This window comes from Mesoplodon bidens (genome assembly GCF_964165515.1).
Source record: "Mesoplodon bidens genome assembly, chromosome: 6".
Classification (NCBI taxonomy): domain Eukaryota; kingdom Metazoa; phylum Chordata; class Mammalia; order Artiodactyla; family Ziphiidae; genus Mesoplodon; species Mesoplodon bidens.
The window spans coordinates 18942549-18958536 of NC_138162.1; the positions used below are offsets into that span (position 1 = coordinate 18942549).

The 15988-nt window shown below is 41.3% G+C and overlaps 1 protein-coding gene across 4 annotated transcripts in view; it reads left to right on the forward strand.

Moving 5' to 3' along the window:
* LOC308618540 (uncharacterized protein) overlaps positions 1-8127 on the forward strand; it is a 224254-nt gene extending 216127 nt beyond the window's left edge. For 2 of the 4 annotated variants that reach the window (XR_014016025.1, XR_014016026.1), the window contains one exon: positions 4623-8127. Coding sequence is in view for 2 of the 4 variants with exons in the window: in XM_081236540.1 (XP_081092666.1) it covers positions 4620-4746; positions 5382-5523 (269 nt within the window). In the remaining 2 variants the exon portion in view is untranslated. Of the gene's footprint in view, positions 1-4619 lie in introns of all 4 variants that reach the window. The other 2 variants (XM_081236540.1, XM_081236541.1) reach the window with 2 other exon arrangements.
* The last annotated feature ends 7861 nt before the right edge of the window (positions 8128-15988 follow it).

Genomic DNA, 15988 nt, shown 5'->3' on the forward strand with positions numbered 1-15988 from the left:
AGCACAAGGTGTCTAAGTCACTGTGTTCTTACCCATTTGATCACAATGATGATATCTTCCTCCTGGGACTGCGCTGAGTTTGGAATGAGATGGTGTGTGTCATCACCATGCACCGTGGTTAGCATAAAGTGGTTGGCAGTGATGAAGTCATTCATTCATTTATGCCATTGGATGCTTCTACGATTTCACAAGGCCTTCACAAGGCCTTGCTATCTACAATGTCCACAGGGTACAAAAATAGAACAAGAGGATAAGAGGTAGGCACACACTGGAGGGCAGCACAGATAGACCCCTAGTCAACCACACCTCTCTCCATTTCCACTATCTTGCCTCTAGCTCCGACCCACTGCACACACAACATCCAGAGCCAACTTCTAACCTGAACTCTGGGCATTCCATGGCTAAATATTCTCCAGCAGCTCCCCATCCCTTTAAAGAGAAATCCTAAACTCTTCCTCCCCGTATGTAAGGCTCTCAGGGATTAGGTTGTTGTCTTCCTTTCGCTGAGCCCCCAGATTAGTTAGGGTAGGCAAAGTGCCGGAACAAATAATCCCCATATTTCCACAGAATGACACAGCAAGAATCTGTTTCTCATTCCTGACACCACCTAATGTAGGTTGGCTGAGAAAGGGGTGATTGCTTCAGGCCATAATTCAGAGCCCTTGTTTCCTTTGGTCTCGTGGGTCACCCTCCTCTGGGTTCTCAGAGTTCTCTCTGTCTGCCAGAATATGGGGAAAGAGAGAAAGGATCGCTCACGAAAATGTTTATGGACCTGGAAGACATGCCTATCAATTCCTGCCCCATTCTACTGGCTGGAAAGGAAATCAGAATATTGCTTCATCTAACCACAGAGGAGGCTGGAAAACTTGATATTGGTGATCATTCACATTCTTTGCCCTCTTCCCTTACATTGACATGGGGGCAACACTAGACCCCTTCTATCGTTCTGCCGTACCATTCAGGTCCACAGCTCCATGCTTTGGACCCTGCTGGTCTCTCTGTCAACAACTCTTTAGGTAAACTTCTTTCTATCTTTCAGCATTACCTTCTCTTCAAGTCTTCCTCTACTGGGTCCAGAGCTAGAGCTACTTGCTCATTCCTCCTTAGTATCTCTAGACTTGGCCCACACTGTCACTCTGTCCTGTGGTTTCTTTATGTGCTGGCCTCCCCTCTAGAATTTCCACTCCTTCTGAGTAGAGTCCTACTCAGGCATCTCATCGGTAAAGCCAGAAGAATATTCGCTCTCCATATCACCTCACTGTAAAGAACTCATGAATTGATGGATATGAAGTTCTCAGTATGGTGCTTGCTACACACGAGGAGATGCAATAAAATCCTAGTTTTTGCTGTTATCATATCCTTTGGATCTATTTTGTGGATAGGAACAGAAATGCTCTCCCCTGACTTTAAGCAGCCTTGAATTAGGACAGAGAAACTTGCGCTTGTGGGTACGTGGCCTCCAGGGAGTGGCTCGGACAGGCAGAGAGGCCTTGGTGAACTCCCATGGCCCTGGAAGTGTTCCTTGAGTGAGGTCTGGCAGGGGCAGAGAGAAGCTGACAGATTAAATGACTCAGTCTGCTTAGCAAAGCAAACGTGGCTCCAGGAAGTTAGAAGTAACTCAGAATGGAAGCTCCAACTGCCACTGAGTGGAGGAAATTTTTTTTTTCCAAATTCAATTTGTTTTCACTTGAGCTGCCTCATTTCATCAACACAGCTCTTTGGAACATTGGCTAAAGTCCCTGAAACAAGTCTCCCTTTTAAAGTGTTTTCTTTGTCCCACCCCCACCCGCCCAGGCCTTCTCCTTAGTCCCTCAAATGCAATAAAAATTAAACACTTGGAAACCTAGAGAAAGTCCCCCCAAAACACCAGGTCAGCGTAGGTGTGCATCAGTGTAGGCCTGCAGATTGGCTGGCGAAGGTGAGACTCTAGGGCTGGATGTAAAGTTGCCATAAGCAGCAGAGTGACTACAGTTCAATCATTAGCCAAAATGGCTCTGTGGTTGATAAATGGCCTTCTCTTCACAAAGACCCTTTCATCCAGGTCAGTCTTGTATGAGGCTCTCAGTGCCTCCACATTTCAGCCTCAAGAGGAAGGAAGGGGAAAGAAACAGCCCCTCATCTGAAGCAGCACAGAAGGTTTCTCAATCAAGAGTCTGGGTTGCAACCCATTCTCTGCTTATGCATCTGGGCCATGCACACTCACTCCATTGCTGCACCAACATGACCGGGGCAAGGGCCAAAGTCAGAACAGTTCGTGCAGTTTCCTTCTTTATGACCTGGAACTTCTTTAAAAAGAGAACAATAAACCAAAGAACCCTGTTTGAACTGGCCCATGAACGATTTTGAGATGGCCTAACCCTTCCAGGTAAGAACCAGCTAATTCCAGACCAGCTCTGGTTCCTTCTGAGTATGACGCACCCCAGTATTAGTTTTACTTCTCTCTGCTGGAGAGGAAATACATAATGTCAACAGAAAAAGACCACATAAAGAATATTTTTCTTTTTTTTTTCTCTCTGCTATCTCTTCACCTTTTTTTTTTTTTGTCTTTATGAGAACTTGGCAGAGCTGATCAATTAAGCAGATTTTTCCACACAAAGAACATAAAGATTCATTGTAAACTATATGCAGGAGTTAACGACTATGGCGGTCTAGTTTAGGAAGATAATTTTATTTTTATTTAATTTTTCTCTCTAAAATATTAGACATCTAATGCCTACAGATGTGAAAAATTGTTTGCAAGAAAATACCAAAATAGTAACACCACCATTTTATTGGTATTTGCAAAGAGACCAGCACTCTGCTGTAATCCTCAGACAAACCTGTAAGATCTCTTTGTTCAGAGAAAACGGAAGCTCGTAGAGGTGAGGAATTTTGCTCAAGGTCCTACGGAGAGACCGTGGCAAAGCCATCAATCAGTCAACTTTGGCTTAGCAGACTTTAAAATCTACTCACACCTGTAACTATGAATCTCCTCTTCTCACCAGGCCCTTCTTCAAAATGGTGGTATGAACTGTATCTTGGGGTTGTTGGGAGGATTAAATAGAATCTACTTTCTGTACCTTTTTGGTGGTTGTATATGAAATGCTACCGGCATAGGGACTGAAGCCTCAGTTGTTTGGAGAAGTTTACGGCAACAGCGTGTTGCAGGGGGAGGGTGTAGAAAGAGAGAGCAGCATCCTTCTGGTTCCCGTGCACCACGCTCACCCTCTGCTAGGCTGGGAACTTGGTCTTGCCACTGTGCTAACTATGTCAAAGGACTAGTGATAAGGCTTGGTTGGTTCTAGGGCCTCTCTCAATGTCTACTACATAACTGCTTTTCAGTAAATGTTGGTTAAGATGTCAGCTGAGGTTTCTTGACCTTTGAGATCTTAGCAAAATTAGCTAGACACCTTTCCCACCTGTGCAACCTGTGGACATCCAAGGCTTCTTCTCCACTACTTTTGCAAATTTTCAGGAACCCAGGAGCTTCTTGTCTCTAAGGATCTTGTTTCTAGATGGATATCTTTGTTCTCTTCCATAAAGACGCAGCCTGGGGGCAGGGGCAGGAAACGACTATTTCTTTGAGTCTCTGAAACTCCCCTCACACATCTGTGGAAAGAGCAGACTTCACTCAATACTAGAGAGAGGGCTTCCAGCAGAGAAATCTCCACTGTCATCATGAAAACAACTGTGAATGGAGCAGAATATCACCCATCTAGAAATGTCCTCCAACCACCTCACTACCAAGATAGTCCATCGATCCTTCATAGCATCCAGTATCAACCTCTCTCTGTTTTCCTAACTTCTCCATTCTTGTCCTGTCCTCCCTTATTTCATGTCAATATTCATCTCTGAACCATTCCAGTTAAGGAACAAAATTGATAAATCACACTCCTAACCCACAGAAAGCTGACACTCTCATCCATGATCTTTTGGCATTTACCAACACCCACACATTGAAGATCTCACTTACCTCAAAAGGATTAATTCATCTCCACCTACCCTTCTTCCCTGGAGGCATTCTAATACTGAATATTAGGATAATAGATAAATAACAAACATGTCTATACCTCTTACGTTACACCAGGCACTGTTTCAAGCATGTTGTATTTATTATCTAATTTAATCCTCACAACTCCATGAGATTGTTATTATATTCCCATTTCACAGATGGGAACTGAGGCAAAGAGAGGTTAAGCAACTTGTTCGAGGTCACGTAGATAGTGGTAGACCTGTGATTCAGTCTCCGACAGTCTGATTCTGGAGTCTGTGCTATTAATGTCTTTAGACTCATCAGATAGAGAGAAAGATGGACAGCCAGATATTTCCCTCTCTCAACTCAGTATAAGATAAAATAATGTAGTTATTTACAAAATAAATGAATGAGTAAAATCTGAAGAAAAACTTTGGGGTTTTGGAAAATGTGTAAAAAATGTTAACCACAAAACATAGGACAGAAACTGTCAGGGTTAAAAAATAATAATAAGATCTAAGAGGGTAGTTGCAGAAGGAACAGAGGCAGCCCCTGGGACAAGCAAGCCTCAGGAACATTGATCAGACTCCGGGAAGTTATGTGCAGGCGTTAAATTGGGTCAGGGAAGGATTGTGTTTTAGATCGTATAATCTGTCTTCCATACCAGCAGGAAAAGCACCATGGCCGCTGCACAGGCTGCTTCCTTTTGGAGGCCTTTGGGAGGAGATGGAGGTTGTAAAGAGACAGGAGGAGAGTGCTCTCCGCTGCATGAAGAAGACTCAAGTGGGTGCAAAGTAAGGGCCCCTCATCAGAGGAGTAAAGTCAGGAAATTTTCCACTTCCAAGTGATCTTTGTTTCCTACTTGGAAACGACTGTAGTGCGTCTACATCTGGACAATGATGTCTGTTATAAGAGTACAGCTCTCTAATCAAAAGTCAATGGACTGTGCAACCAGGGCTGGGTGTCTTAATGAGTTCAGGGAGTTATAGTTCTCTCCCAAGCCTCCTTTTTCTAAACACTTTGCTCCTGTTGACAAAGGAAAAGTTCAATCATCCTGAATTTCCAGACCCATTATTAAGGAATAGAAGGAAGATCACTCTGGTGGTTAGGTTCTCTGACATTTGACGTGGTTTAAAGATCTCTCTTGAGTAAAAATTTCTCATTTACTGAATGATTTCATCTTTGCCATATGGCAAACTCTCATACCCTCACCTTTCCCTCTACCCAGACTAATGGAAAGGTTATCTCATTAAGCACAGTATGTACTTTCTTTGGGGACTCCAGCATGACATACACCCAGAATTGTAATGATAATAATGATACTCTTTGTTAAATACTTACTATATGATTACACCATGCTGTTTGGCAAGCATAATCTCATGGAAGTTCGAAGACAGCTCTGAAGTAAACAATATTGTCTTCATTTTAGAGTTGAAGAAACCAACGTGCAGAGAAGTTCCCATGAGCAGTGGCGAAGGATAGAATTTGGACTCAACCCAAGTCTAGCTGATTCCAGAGCTTTAATTACTGCACTAATGGCTCCAGCTGAGACACACCACCAACACTGGTAGAGAAGGCAGCAGAGTTCTCACTGCCACCACCACCAGACTGTCTGCTCCCTCATCTGCCTGAAAAGGCTCCCATCACCTAAACGCCTCTATTTACTCTATTTGTATCAGTGATGTTAAGCCCTGAAACTCTTCATGGACCCAACGCATTAAGGCTACGCCATAGACACCCAAGTGGAGGCTCTTCTTCCTTCCGACTCCCATGTTGTGAAAAGTCACAGGTTTGTGTCCTCTTTGCTTCTAACACCCCCTTCTGGGTTAGATTTCCTCAGACCTCTGCACAGCTCCCACTCACTGGAGATGTTCGCCTTGGGGTTTTGCCTCACTATACCCCTTGGCACTGTCATCCTATACATTCTGTCCTGGTTACTCCTCCTGATGCTCTGAAGATCCAGTCGTCCAGGCTTTCTGCCCACCCCACGTAGTACTTTCATCTTTAGTGACTTCAGCATGGGATAATTCAACATCCTGGCCTTTCAGATTCCTTGCCTTCTTCATTTCCTATGATCTTACCCATCTTTCCACCTTATCTCAATTCAATTATCCCCAATATATCATTTTATAAACCTTCTAGGAACTTCCAGTTTACAAATGCCTCTACTTTCTCCTTATCTCCCAGGAGTCCCTTATTTTCATTTCCTTCATTATCCAGCTAAGATTACATTCACATCACAGCAATTACTTTTCTCAAAATCCTCATTGTTTTGCTTTGTAAGGATCGCATAGAATCCTGTGTAGACCAAAACCTGAATGAACTCAGCTTGCTCTTCTCTATACTTGCACTTGGGTTACTGGGTAACTTGGGGGGAAAAAATCACTCTGAACTGGAAACAGTCTTAATTCATGGTCCCCAACCTTAACTGGGCCTTTAGTGATGCCCAGGAGTCCCATTAAGTTTCAATAGAGAGTCCTTCCCCCTTCTGCACGGCAGCTATTTCAAAGTGTCACCTCTTCTCTAACGTGCATGACCCCCATTTCATCCTTAGTTTCCCTATGACCTTGCGTCCTACAGAAAAATAGAAGACACGGGTCAAAATTCCTTCAACTTCCTGCCGTAAAACTTACACATTTGCATCTTCACTCACTACCTCCCTTCTCCCCTCTTGATGGCCTGGAAGAAATATCCTTTGCTCTACTGAAAACTGGATCCCATCCATTACTGCCATCTCAGGAATGTTACTCCATCCATCTCTCCCTCCCTACTGGCTGCATCCCATGAGCATGTGGGCAAGGCACTGCCTCCAATCCCCAGGTCCTCCTCCAGATTCCACATTCTCTCTTTTCTCTGTCATGGAGAAGTTTCCCTGAAGTGTATTGAATATCTCCATTTCATCCCCTCCCACTCACCCCTCAGGCCTCTGTATCTGGCTTCCCCACCTTCACACCACTGAAGCTATACTTGAAAAACTGACCCATTATCTCCCTCTTTTAGATTGCATGTGCAATTTTCACCTTTCTTCTCGCTTGACTTTTCTGCACTTTAATACCGTTGGTCACTCAAAGCGTTCTCTTTCCTTGATTTCTGAGACACGGTATTCTATTTATTCTCCTAGCTGTCTGGCTATTCCTTCCTTTTTTAATCTGGGGCCATCTTGTTTCCTGCTTCCATCTCCCTGGTTGATCTCATCCTCTCTTGTGATAGGTTCGTACCTCCTAAACCTGCATCTCTCTTTCTGGTCAGTTTTCTGTGCTCCAGACTTTTATATTCAATGATCTTCTACCGATTGTACTGGGATGACTCACAGGAGCTTTGTAGTTAACACTCATAAAACACATCCCCCCCTTCACTACACCCATTCCTTGTGCTCCTGCATTTCAGTTTCAGTGAACAATGTCATCCTTTGCCCAGTTTCTCAAGCTAGGAAAGTAACAATGCCCTTGTCCTCTTGCTTTGCCTCAGCTCCCATATGTAAGAATTATGAAATTCTATGAATTCTGTTTCTCAGCTGTATCTTGATTATACCTGCTTACATCTCGCTTCAATTTCACTCACAGGTCACCACCTGCTTTCTTTTTTTTTTTTTTCGGTACGCAGGCCTCTCACTGCTGTGGCCTCTCCCGTTGCGGAGCACAGGCTCCGGACGCGCAGGCTCAGTGGCCATGGCTCATGGGCCCAGCCACTCCGCGGCATGTGGGATCTTCCCGGACCGGGGCACGAACCCGTGTCCCATGCATCGGCAGGCGGACTCTCAACCACTGCGCCACCAGGGAAGCCCTCACCACCTGCTTTCTTACTCCAGGTTTCAGCTGCATGTTATCCTCCCTTTGGATCACTGTCCACATGCCTCTGTTTGCTTAACTTACATATATTCTTCCATCATATTTGCATTCTATTATCTTTAATAAGAAGCCTTTTGTAACCCCAAGGCTGGGCTGCGTACCACTTCTCTGTGTACCTGTAGCATCTTGTGATTATCCCCATCATATCAGTTACACTGTATTTTAATTTTCTGTTTACTAACCTGTCTTACCACCCACTGTCTAGTTTATAACTTTGTCTTTAACTCCTAGCCCAGACTTTGACATATAAGTGATTATTCAATATTTGTTCAATGAATGATTTATTTATTTTATTTTATTATTATTATTATTTTTGCGGTACACGGGCCTCTCACTGTTGTGGCCTCTCCCGCTGCGGAGCACAGGCTCTGGATGTGCAGGCTCAGCGGCCATGGCTCACGGGCCCAGCCACTCCGCGGCATGTGGGATCTTCCCGGACCGGGGCACGAACCCGTGTCCCCTGCATCGGCAGATGGACTCTCAACCACTGCACCACCAGGGAAGCCCCCGAATGATTTATTTTTAAACTATAACTTTCTTTTCTATCAGTTGTGCAGTGGCATACAAACTCATATTACTCAATGAGTATATGGCTGTTCTTTTAAAAGTCAGCTTTACTGAATTATAATTTACATACGATAAAATTCACTAATATTAAGTGCAAATTTCAATGAGTTTTGACAAATGTATATAGTATAACTAACACTACAATAATAATATAAAAAATTTCTACCACTGGAAAAATTACCCTTGTGACTCTGTGCAGTAAATCTCTTCCCTTCCCCATGGAACTCCTGGCAATGACTTATCTATTTCTATCACTACAGTTTTGCCTTTTCTAACACTTTTTGCAGTTTAATTCATATGGGGAGCAGTCTTCTGAGTCTGGCTTCTTTCACTTAGCATAATGCTTTTGAGGTGCATTTATGATATTGTGTGATATCAGTTCATTCATTTTTATTGCAGAATAGTATTTCACCATTTGCATAGACCACAAATTGTTTATCCATTCATTCACCAATTACTGTATTGGGCTGGCCAGAAAGTTCATTCAGTTAATGAATATGTTGTTCAGTAAATTCTTGGTAAAAATGAAAAATGTGTCTTTTATTTTTACTTAAAACCGAACGAACTTTTTGGCCAGCCCTATATATTTAGATCATGTCCCATTTGGGGTTGTTATGAAGAAAACTGTTGTGAATATCTAAGCACAAATCTTTGTGTGGACATGTTTACATTTCTCTGGGGTAAACACCTAGGAGTGGAATTGCTGGATCATATCATAAATGTTTAACTTTATAATAAACTGCCAAACTGTTTTCCAAAATATTATGCATTCCTGCTAGCAACATTTGAGATTCTAGTTTCTGCCCTACTCACCAAAACTTAGTGTCGGTCATTTTAACTACAGCCATTATAGTGGTTGTGTAGTGGTATCTCTTTGCAGCTTTAGTTTTTATTTGCCTGATGACTCATGATATTGAGCATATTTCCATAGGCTTATTGGCCATTTGTGTGTTCTTTTGTGAAGTGTCCGTTAAAATTTTTGCCTATTTTTATTTAGCTGTTTCTTTTTATTTTTCAGTTGTGTCAATATATTCTAGATAAAGTCCTTTGTTAGACATACATATTGCAAATATTTTCTCCCAGTCTATAGCTTGTCTTTCCATTCTATTAACAGTATCCTTTGAAGAGCAGAAGCGTTTATATTAGATGAAATATAATATTTTTGTAGGTCATATTTTTTGTGTCCTAAGAAAAATTTTCCTACATCAGGTAGCAAAGATTTGATTCCTGTATTTTCTTCTACTTTGAGCTACTACATTTAGGTCCATGATCCATTTCTAGTTATCTTTTGTATAGCCCCAGAAACACAACCAGGGCTTGCAATTGGCATCTAAAGTGGAGGGTGCTCTTGTGGAACTGAGCCTTTTACCTGTGGCATCTGATGCTATCTCTGGTTAGTGTCAGAATTGAGTTGATTTGAACTCACATCAACTTGGACACCCTACTGGTGTCCAAGAATTGCTTGTTGGTGTGGGAAAGCCTACACACACACACACACACACACACACACACACACACACACACACACACACACATTGGAATTAGGTCTAGGAACAAAAAAAAGACCCTTCCAGTTAAGAATAACTCCAGAACCAATCAGAAACAGTGTTTCTTTAAGACCAACAGCCAGATTTCTATGCAACCCAGTTGATTTCTTTTAGGGTTCTTTCCTTCCACAAAGGAGAATGCTGCAGATTAAGTGAGACTGTATATGCCAAACCCAGAGCACAGTTTGTCACAAATTCAATGGTCTGAACATGGAAGTTTCTTCTCCTCTGAGCCTGTGTCTGTTTAAGCTGTGGTCTGCTTTCATTTTACACTAAAATGGAGTGGACAGCCAACACTTGATCATCTTGTCACAGCAGCCATTGAGGGCAAGTCAACCTGAGCCATCCAGCTTTGCAAGCCACAGTCAATAGCAATTTGGAGGCACACATGTTACTTGCATTGGAAATGGTGACATGACCTGGCCTCTCAAGAGGAAACCTAAAATAGACTTTAATTTCACAGGAAACAAGGATCTACTCTACCCAGCTCCTCCCCAAGCCCCCTTAGTTTCTGCCTTTCTGAAGCTTCCACAGACCCCCAATGCATCCCACTGTTCCAGCCTCTCATACCTTTGCATTAGTGATTCTCTGAGTGTAAATATTACCTTAAAACTCATTTCCAGGCACCACTTCCAGGAAGACTTCACAGACTTTGAACTGGGACCATGTGCCCGAACTTTGTATAGTAGTTCCTGCTTATCAGTGGCAAAATATTTTCCAGGACCCCCAGTGGGTGTCTGAAAACATGGATAGTATCAAATCCTATAAATATTATGTTTTTCCCTATACATACATACCTATGGTAAAGTTTAGTTTATAAATTAAGCAGAGTAAGAGATTAACAATAATAACTAATAATAAAATAGAACAATTATAATCTATTATATATACAATATACTGTAATAAAAGTTATGTGAATGTGGTCTTTTGCTCTCTCTTCCAAACTATCTTACTGTACAAATTTAATGCTTTTTCCAGCTTAACTAAGCACTTACCATGCACCGTGGTAGTAATTGTGGCAGTTTGAGGTGTGACGGTACAACTAGAACAAATTTCTTTTTCCTTCTTCACAATTTCATGGGTAGAAGATTCTTTCTTGCCTTACATCTTAGCAACCTCAGCATATGATTTTTTTTCTTTCCTTATTAAGTTGAGAACTTTCACCTTTCATTTAAAGGAAAAACTTTACAGCCTCTCTTTGGCATATCTAAATTGCCAGCATCACTACTCATGTGCTTTGGGGCCATTATTAAGTAAAATAAGGGTTCCTTGAACACAAGCACTGCAACACCATGACAGTTGATCTGATTACCTAGGTGCCTACTAAGTGACTAACTAATGGGATACGCTGGACAAAGGGATGATCCAAGTCCAAGGCAGGACAAAGTGAGAGGGTGGGAGATTTTGCCACACTACTCAGAACGGTATGCAATTTAAAACACGAATTGTGTATTCTTGGAATTTTCCATTTCATATTTTTAGACTGTGGTTGACCATGGATAACTGAAACCACAGAAAGTGAAACCGTGGATAAGGGTGGGACTACTGTAATTCCACAGCAGACATCTTTATCACAACATCTACCACACTGTACTATAATTACATATTTACTTATTTCTTTTTCTCACTGGACCATGAGCACCAGGAGGGCAGGGACTGTATTTTGCTCTTTTCTGTATTCCCAGTTCCCAGCAGAGTGGCACACTTTTGGTGACCAAAACGTGAGTCAGGGAAACTAAGATGAAAAAGAGAATGATATAGCAGATGGGAAAAGAAATGCAGACGAAAAGAAGTCAAGGGAAGAAGAGGAAAAATTACAGGTAGGAAAGATCGAAAAATGAAAAGAGCAAGTCAATTAGTCCAAGTGTTGAAACTTCTTTGTTATCACTGAGTGATTGGGGAATTTATGCAGACTCTTAACGTCAGATTGGTCCTCTCCAAAATGGTGATAACAACACCTCAGAAAGTTTTTAATACCCAAAATAGTAAAAAAAAAAGGAAAAAAAAAAAAGAACCCAGAGAGTTGCTGGCATGATCCAATAAAATAATATCTTTAAATATCCAACACAGTGTCTTGAAAATAGTGTTTAGTGTTGCATTCTTTATCATCATCATCATCACCAGTATCTCAAGGTTGTTGGATTGAATAATTGAAGTACAGGTGTTAACAGTGGGATTAGCACTAAGAGATCAATGATAATAGTGATAATCACCATTATAATAATTCTCATTTTTATGGTACTTAATAAACTCAACTTGTTATTAATCAACACCCTTCCTTTGTTAATTTTAGACATGTTATCTATAGCTACCTTTAGCATGGTATGCATCATAACATTACATAATTATCTGTTTATGTATCCCTCATAGTCAGAGACTTAATGACAGTCTTAGTTCAAACTGGCCATGTATCCCTAGAGTTTAGTACCAAATGTGCTCTTAGAAAATTCAGGTTGGGGACTCCCTTGGTGGTCCAATGGTCAGGACTCCACGCTTCCACTACAAGGGGCACAGGTTCAATCCCTGGTCATGGAACTAAGATCCTACACGCCCAAGCAGTGTGGCCAAAAAAACAAACAAACAAACAAAAAATTCAGGTTGAATGAGTAGAGTTAATGTACACACTAAGCCATCCCCACTGGGTTTTTTTGTTTTGTTTTGTTTTGCCTATGTACAACCTACATCATTTATATGCTAAATGGCTGTCCAAAGTGAAGAGTATAGTCTATGAGCACTAGCACAGAGGGCTCAAACCACTGGCCTTATTAGCACTATATTCTCAAACTGAACTAAATAGACTCCCTTAAGAGTCATCTAGAACTTCCAGAAACCCCCAGAAAGTCCTTGACTGCAACTAGCAGGATCATTTTGGAGAGACTTGGAGCTTACCCATGAGTCTTCTCCAAATACTCAATAACAAGTCTGGAATGACTTCATAGCAATTCACCACAGGTCATTAAATGATTCCTTTAGCGTTTCAGGATTTAGAGTCACCATCCTGCTCCATGGAAAATTTTAGAGGAAATTAGATTATTGTTGGGAACATCGGCCAAATAGACGAAAGGGAGATAATAAGTGTACTTAATAAATACTCAGCTTTGTGGCTTCTAGCAACAGTCCACATTTCATCTTCTATGGAAAAAAAAGGGAAAGTATTAACTCCTTCAAAACCTCACTGAAGCTAACCTCAGAGCCAAGGTTTAGGTCCATGCTGCATACCCAAATAAAAATTAGGCCCCAAGATAATGCACAATAAGGTATTTTTAAAGTGACTCCCAATAAGGTAAATACCACACAAATCTTAGATTTTACTTCCTGCCTAAACTCAGTAGATTGTACTCAAGAAGGAATACATTATTAGAATTAGCAAGGGATTTAGCACTATGCAGACCTGATTTCAAATCTTGATTTTGACACTTGCATAGATTACTTTGCTTATTTTTCTGACGAATAAAGTGGGAATAATGCTATTCATAACACCATGATATGTTGGTGAAAATGTTTACCACAATGCTTAGCATGCAGATACTCAGTAATATTACTTTCCTTTCTGTTTTCCCTTGGCTCTTAGAGCCTTCCTAAAAATAAAGCCTTATGAGTTTGTGCTGTGGCAAATCTAATACCAACCTCTTTCTACATTAATTCATTAAAATGTAAAGACAAACTACACACAATAGAAGTGTATCACCCATGTAGACCCATCCCTGGCTTCAGTGGGAATTTTTTTTTAATAGAAATGTAAGATTGTACAGAGTACTTGATGCACATGGGTCAGGCGCCTCTCCAAGGAGCACTGGTATCGGAATATAAGCATGATAAGTTACAGAGGATTACTCACTTTCCAAAAGGTTACTTTACACAAAAGGATTAACCACATGACTCACTTTAATAGTGCATTCCCCAGCTGGCTCTAAAAAAGGATTTAATTTTGTAAAAAATAACACTAAGTAACTTTCAAGAATTAAGTCCCTACATGAAACAAAATAATACTTTTATGAAGTTATCTCCAATAAAGCCTATGAGGTTGACTAAGTGTCCAAAACAAGGCATGCCAGTTCATGAGATATATTCCCCTGATAAAAATCTCTTAGCTTGCAAAGTTAATGTTATGGAAAGATAGACTCATTGTTTCTACAAGTGCTGTAGAACGCACTTTACATGTACTAGTGATGGTGGAAATGAACTCAAAGAAATGGGAAATCATAGTTATTGTCTCTCCTGTGCACTGAGTCTAATATATATGTGACCTCATTGAATTGTCCCAACAACCAGATGAGGCAGGTATTATTATCAGCATTATTATTTTGAAGATTATCATTCACAGAAATGAAATACTGAGATGTCACGATCACCCAGCTGGTAAATACTATCCCAAGATGCAAACACATTCCTGCCCTGCTCCAATACTCATATCCTCTCCTCAACCGCATTGCATCTCATTGCACAGGGCAAATGAAACGGTTCAAATACAAGTTCTCTAGATGTGCAGATGACGGATGCACTATCACAATTTAGGAATTAAGGAAAAATCTGTAGGGACATGACATCTGAACTGGGCTAAAAAGAAAGAGGAAAAGTAAAAGCACAAATTTTTAAATTTCCAAGCATACTTCCAGGAGCTAATTCAGGTGAGATCAGAGACCCTGAACTTCAACCAACAAAATATCTAGATTCATTGGCCGGACTTGAGTTCCAGGGATATTCCAAGACCATCAAAAAAAAATCATCATTGTTGAAGGAAACACCAGCTTAGTAACAAATTAATCTGTTAAAATGTAAGGGGGAGGGCTTCCCTGGTGGCGCAGTGGTTGAGAGTCCACCTGCCGATGCAGGGGACACGGGTTCGTGCCCCGGTGTGGGAGGATCCCACATGCCGCGGAGTGGCTGGGCCCGTGAGCCGTGGCCGCTGAGCCTGTGCATCCGGAGCCTGTGCTCCGCAATGGGAGAGGCCACAACAGTGAGAGGCCCGCGTACCGCAAAAAAAAACAGGGGGGAGGGGAATGCATCATATAAACAACTCATTTCTAGTGGCCTTTAAGAACCCTTGAAGTTTTCCATTTCTCAGAAATTGTTCTCCTCTTATTTAGATATATTGGCAGTAACATCAAGTCTTCAGCCGAAGGAAAGAGACTGGCCAGACCTCATTAGGCTGTGATTTCAATTAAACATCATAAAGGAAAAAAGAGAGTTGACAGCAAGTAGATTACAAAAATAGAAATACATTCACCACTGGGCAAGCAGCTCCATCTTCATGTTCTGTCTTATGCCTGGCTAGTCAAAGAAACCCTTACCCATTGACAAAGATGAGGCATATTGCCTGTCAGAGAGGCCCAGGGTAGAGAAGCATCCAAGTTAGTTCACGAAACTGTTGACCTTCTCTCAGCTTCAGCCACCAACCAGGACTCCAGGGCATCCGAGGGAGAGTCCAACATCAGCTTCCCGCATTGGAGGCATGATATTCCAATGTAGGACAACTTCTTTTCTTTTTAAATTCTTTCCTGATTTCTTTTTGTTTAGTATAAAAGCAAAAAAAAAAAAAATCAATAAGCATGAATGAGAATAACTAGAAATGAGGAAATTGAACATAAGGGCAGGAAGACAGAAGAAAGAAGATGTCAAAGCATGAGTAGGTATTTCTATGAAGTAGTGTAAGAAGAAATAAAGGAAAATGAGACATACATAAGATAAAACAAAGCAAACAAACAAAATGTGTATGCCCTGGAACAGAATTCTTATCTGCTAATCAGAGAGCTAAGATATAAGGAGTATGTTACCCAGGAGACAGTGCTGGGTTTGTGGATGAAAAATGTTGTCTGCCATATGAATAAACAAAGGATGTTGCGGCCATCAAGTCATCAGTCACTGCAGTCACCTCCAACTGTGCACCCTGAGGGGATTCAGCATGGAGAAAAACAGGATACTGGCCCTGGAAAGTTAAGGTGCATAGCAAAGGAATGATTTCAATGAGCCCAGGTCCTTGCATCTTCTCAGACACACAAAAAAGTGCTAAATTCATTAACTTGAGATGTCTGGTTTTCTTTAATTAGCAGTAATCTTGTGATGTTCAACTTCCT